Source organism: Dama dama, chromosome 24 (genome assembly GCF_033118175.1).
Source record: "Dama dama isolate Ldn47 chromosome 24, ASM3311817v1, whole genome shotgun sequence".
Lineage (NCBI taxonomy): Eukaryota > Metazoa > Chordata > Mammalia > Artiodactyla > Cervidae > Dama > Dama dama.
In genome coordinates, this window is record NC_083704.1 from 51,940,359 (window position 1) to 51,946,358 (window position 6,000).

The 6,000-nt window shown below is 41.2% G+C and overlaps 1 protein-coding gene across 2 annotated transcripts in view; it reads left to right on the plus strand.

Annotated features, from left to right (window-relative positions):
- DCP1A (decapping mRNA 1A) overlaps window positions 1-5,046 on the plus strand; it is a 42,700-nt gene extending 37,654 nt beyond the window's left edge. For both annotated transcript variants that reach the window (XM_061128358.1, XM_061128359.1), the window contains 2 exons: window positions 547-765; window positions 1,070-5,046. In XM_061128358.1, the coding sequence (XP_060984341.1) occupies window positions 547-765; window positions 1,070-1,150 (300 nt within the window). In that variant the 3' untranslated portion in view covers window positions 1,151-5,046. The remainder of the gene's footprint in view (window positions 1-546; window positions 766-1,069) is intronic.
- Window positions 5,047-6,000: the final 954 nt, after the last annotated feature.

The following is a 6,000-nucleotide window of genomic DNA, read 5'->3' on the forward strand; positions in this document are numbered from 1 at the left end:
ATAACTTTATATAACTAATGCTTCATATAATTCTTTTTATTGAATTAAAATTTATGTATAATAAAATGCAGATTTCTTAAATTGAGTTTTAATACACATATATCCCTTGGGTAGTGATCCAACCAAGTTATGTAACACTTCCATCACCTCAGAAAGTTCCTTCACACCCTCCTCTAAGCATTTCTGTGTCCCTCATGGAAAAACTTTACATATTCAGCTTATCTCAGGACTGTTCTTACTGTGCCTACCCTGCTGTTAGTTATCAGATTCCCCTTCTGTAGTGATGGGGCTTGGCTTCTCATAACAGCTCTAGGCCATCCTTATCATGTAAATGGACTCTTCATCCTTCTGCTAAAAAGCTTCCCAACCAGACATTAAATGCTTAGACACTGCTTCTGAATCTTTATCTGAACTCTAAATAGTTAACCGTTGGACTCTGCATTCCGGTCTCCTGCTGCTTATGCTTATTATCAGGCATCCCCCACTCTGGGCCTGGCTGCTGGCTTCCACACTCTTTGGTGCACAATGACCATTGTTCGCCTGCAGGTGACAGGCCCCCCTCTGGTTCCTGCAACAACCTCGGCAGCGTCCTCAGTCCTGCTGTCCCCCAGTGTTTTCCAACAGACAGTTACAAGGTCCTCAGACCTTGAGAGGAAAGCCAGCTCCCCTTCTCCTCTCCCTGTTGGAACGACAGAAAATCAGAGAAAGCCTTCCATTATCCTCAGCAAGTCTCAGCTCCAGGACACATTAATACATCTAATCAAGGTATGTAGGATATTACTCTTCAAATTTTCATTCTGTAAAAAAATAATTGTATGAATTCTTAAAAAATCAATTCATAAAGAAAATCCAAGACCAGCTAGGACCAATGTTTCTCTCTCCCTGTGGAAAAATTCTCGAAGTGGAAAAATAGATCTGTGTGAATTCCAAAATATTCCTCATGATTGTCTCTGGGTGGTGGGATTCTTGGCATAATTAGTTATACAGAGCATGTGTATAACTTCTTCCTAAGCTGTTGTCATGGCAGTAAGCTCTAAGGAGGTAAACGTGACATGACCATCTCTTCCAGAATGATTCCAGCTTCCTCAGCACACTTCATGAAGTCTACTTACAGGTTCTGACCAAGAACAGAGACAACCACAACCTATGACTAGAGCAGAGTAATTCTGAAGGCAGAATATCGACCTCAGAAACAAATAGGCCTCATCATGGAAACTTCTAGACGCAACATTGAGTTTTGAGAATTCTAAAATTGAGCCTATGAGAAAGAGACTCATTGCTTAAGAATGTTTTCCAAGTGACGTTCTCAGTGATAATGGAGGTTTCACTGTGAAGCATCACCAGCAGACCTTTGTTTTGGGGAAAAAAAAAAAAAGACCATTGTGTTCAGTTGTGTGGGTGTTTTCATCAGCTCTAAACAAGTTTGTGAAATAAGGAATCTGATTTTCAGCTCACTTTCGTATTCAAGGTCTTAGGGAAAAGAGGTCACCAGCCCTCCCGCAGTCAGCCCAGCCCATACCCCCATTCCCCTCCCGCACTTCCCATCTAAAAACTTGATCCTCGGGCTGGTTAGTCAAGTTCTGAGCAGAGCAGAAGTCAGCTCTGTGCAAAGTAGCTTCGCATTTTAAGGGTCAGAGGTTAAGCTGGCAAATTAGGACTGATTTGTTCAAGTGAAGTGTATTTTATATGAATGCCCCTTTTGGGCCTTAAAAGTTCTGAAGTTTATTAATTGTGTTCTATTTTTAAGTGTCCCCGGTGATGCCACGCAGAGGGCTCCCACTGTGAGAATACATTTGAATAGGGCCCTGCCGGCCCTGTGATGAGGTGGGAGCAGGCATGGCACACCTTTGAAGTAAAGGCTGGGACTGGTAAGACCCAAATTCTATCAGAAATCTTCACTTTAAGTTAAACTCTCCAGTGGTTTTGAAAATGTTAAGCTTGTGTGTGAATCATAGCCTTATTTTCCTTTTCTGTCTAAACACAGTGAGAAGTCATTGTTAATTGTTTCCCTTAACACTTTGACAAAAGGACCAGTGGACCAATCTGACAAAGCCATTCTGGTTCCATTCCTCAAGTCTACTGAGAATAGTTTTAAAGCTATGCAGAAAAGGGAACTGTTATTCACACTGCCCTTACTTTATTATAGAATATGGAATTAAAAACCAAGTGTGATATTCGGAACTTTACCAGTGTATTCTTAGGCTGTGAGTACTTCTGCAGCCCAAAGTCTGAAAATATGTAAAGATGCTTTGTTATGCTGCTATTGATCTGCCATGATTTATATTTATTCTTTTATGGCATGTAATGGTGATTAGTAATATTTTAATGTAGATTTGATTTATTTCAGCAATAGTAATTTTAAGATATTCTTTGAATGAAAGTGTCTTCGTTTCTATGATACAGGTCATTTTGTAGTATTTAACCAATTAAGATGCACTGCTTACTTTTCTGAGCACTATTTAATGATGGGGTAAAAACCCAATTGGCTCAACCAGCTAGCTTAAGGATTAGCTGTGAATAATGCTGACAGATATGATGGTTCCTTGGGAACAATCATTTAAGCTTTAATGGTAACTCAATCATAAATCCATAGGTTTTTTTTCCTTTTAGCTGAGATTTTAGAAAATTACTTGTGAATTACATACTTGTTTTAGTTTGCGCTTAGGTTGTTTTCTCTTTTTTGTTTTTTTTTAGCATAAAGAATACCTTGATTGGCTTCTGTTAAGCTAAACGTGCTTCCTTGGCAACTTTTCTGCTTCCCAATTTAGTGTCTTCTATTGTGTCTACCTATTATTTGTGAATTGTGCAGAAGTCAAGGAACCTTCTAAGTTCTCATAGGAATTAGGAATAGTTTGTTTTCAAAGGTAGTGTGTAAATTCAGCAACCAAAAATGAATTGCTTGCGCATCACCCAGGAAAGAGAAAGTTACAGTAAAATGTGAAATTTGCTGACCCCAGGAGATGGTGTCCAGGGCGCCCCCACGACTGTTCTCAGAAGACAGTTGCCCTGGCAGGTTAGCACGCATCCCAGGTGTAAGTCTCTGTGGGCTTTGGTGAGAGGAAGAATCGAGGGGTTCTTATTATGATAGACGTTTGAGTTGAAATGATGCTTTGAGTAGGGTCAGTATTACAGGAGAGCTGAGAGACTGTCCTGAAGAGGGTCTGTGATCAAATCTGTTCGTTTTCACCCTTTAATTCAAGGAATGAGTAGGATAGACAGTAGAGAATCTGGGATGAGGTTTCCTTAGTGTGAAAGTAAACTTTTAAGTGCCCAAGTCATGGAGACTTGAAAAGGGTAAGCCTGTTTCAACTCCCAAATTTAAGTATTCAAAGCATTTTGAAAATTCAGAGGCCAGAGGTTCACCGTCATGAGAACCAGGAAGTTCAGGCCAGAATGAGTCAGTAGAGAAGTCAGGCCAAGCCTGAACAGTGTCAGTTGGATGACCCTGGGCCAAAAGTCACAGTTCAGTTGCCTTACCCCTCATTCAGACTTCTGTCCAGAACCTCATGCTAGTTTAGGTTGCATGTTTACATTGCTGCAGTAACTTTACTGGAATCTTAAGTTTTAAACCTTAGTTGAGTCAAAATGGACACCAAAAGAAAGACGCTTCTTGCAAGGTTTGCAGAACTCCGGGTGCCCTGCACTTAGGTCACCGTGTCTGTCTGTAGAGCCACCCTCACCCGAATGGGCGGCCCTGCTCTTCTTTTCTTGCAGTTACTGTGGTATCTTTGAGTGGCCTCCCACTTCCCAAACAGCCTCGTTCCTTTAAGGCAGAAGCTCCTCCTCATTGTGTATCTCCCCCCAGGTCGGTAAGGTGTAACTTGGAATCCCATGTTGTCCAGTGACTGTCAGCTCCAGGAAAAGCATTCATGCCCTCTGCATGTGAATGTGAATGTCCACAGCTTACTTTGGAAGGCTTTTGGGAGCCAGGTTTTGTTAAGAGCCCAAGTTGACCTGAGTACTTCTCTGCCGGAGGAGGCACAGGCTTCGTTGAGAATAGGACCCGATTTTGCATGTCAAGAATTGTTCTTTTTCCACCTGTGTGTTCTTGTAAAAAATCTTAACCCCATCAGATCTACTAGGTAGATATTTTTAAACCATGCAGCTTTATTACTCTCCTCCCCAAAGAATGTAGTTTGACGTTTTTCTCATTTTGGTAGTAGAGGCCATAACTGCCATTGTATTACTAATAATGCAACATGAAATTGAAGGTGCCTAACTGCTTAAAAAACAAAATCAGCCATCCTACTGTAACTCTGGGCAAAATGAAACACAGAGGAATGAGAGGCGGCACAGGCACGCGTGGGCTCAGTCCGTGTGAGTGAAAACGAGGAGTCACGGACGTGTGTCCTGCATTCTTGCTGCACGTTTGCTGCTGAGCACATGTTTCTTTCTTACCTGTCTTTGGTTTTCTTCAGTCGTATTCAAAGGGCCTGCTGGAACCAGTAGCGCCCTGTGTTTTCAGGTGTCTAAAATGTTAAGATCTGAAAGAAGTAAAGCAGCTTACACTGAGCTCTTTAAAAGCTGTGCTTGAGAACATTTCCCTGAGTGGGCCGGGGCCTCCGGGAGCCTGTTTTTTCCAGCAAGAGAGACATGTGCAATGTTTCACTTGGTTTTGTATATGACATCTTCATTTGAAAATGCTCTAATGCAATACCGTTCACTTTGAAAGGGGGAAATGCAGAGTTGTGTTTCCCTTTTATCTGTGTGATTCCTTCAGAAACGTGTTTTTAAAATATATGTTCTCAATGGTTTTTTATTCTGTATTCCTGCTTTGGCCATGTGGCTCTCATGACCTTCAGTGTACCAGAGTCTCATTGCCCTGAATGTGGGCCTGAGAAGCTCCGGGACTGTGGCAAGATTTTTGTTCCATGAGCGCAATGCAGCATCATTAACATTTTTAATGGTATGGATTTTATACCATCTGTGTATGTTTGCAAATATTAAGTTATTACCTGTTTTCAGATGAGCATTTTTCATCCTAAATTTTATATGTTTGCAAATATATTTTTTTAATAAAAGTTCAAAACCAAGTTTTAGCACCTACTCAATTTTAATTGTGTTTTTATTGAACTTACAGAAATAGGAACTTTTGGATGCGTCGTCACACTGTGCTAGAGCCTCCTACTGCTGAGAGGTAGTGGGGTGAGAGGACAAGACAAATGCATTTATTCTTAGAAGGTTTCCCCAGATAGAGGGTACAGGTCTAAGCAGGATGAGAAATAGTCTTTTATAGGGGACTTTTACAGGGGACTCGGTCACTTCTCAGATTCACTCAATTCATGTGCCTGGTGTCTAGGTTGATAAGGAAGGAACGAGGGAGGGAAGAAAATAAACTGTGATTGTTATGGGAAATAGGGAAAAGGGTGGAAAAGTGTTAATCACATAAGTCCCTGAAAACTGTTCACATTAAGTATTGGGTTGGCCAAAAAGTTCGTCTGCATTTTTCCATAACACATTACAGAAAAAACGTGAACAAACATTTTGGCCAACCCAGTATGTTTCCAAATGAAATTTTCCCTAAAATGTTTGCTTTACCTGCCTGCTTTCATAGAGCAGAGCATATGCTTAAACCTTGCTTTATGACTTTTATATACATACTCAGTCACCACTAATGCATGCTCATTCAACACATAAACATTGCAACTATTTTCTTGATCTTCACAATAACCCATTTTAGAGAGAAGGGAATTGAAGCCAAGAGTGACAAGGATGTGCCAAAGGCTGCTGCTTATTAAGCCAGCACTGAGTTAGGGACCTGAAGCCAAGCAGACTGGTGGGCTAGTCTAGAATTCCTTTCTTGATTCCATTACCTCCATGATAAATTACTCTAGATTGCTATTGCTGGGGCTTCTATGTTTGTCAGAGCTACAGGAAGCAGCCTGTCTCTCCTGGATGAGCAACTGGAAATCCAGCCACAGGGTTTCCTCTAAGGATGAAGCGGGGTTCTTGGAAAGCAAAAGAGAAGAGCAGCAAGAAACAGTCACTGAATCAGGCAAA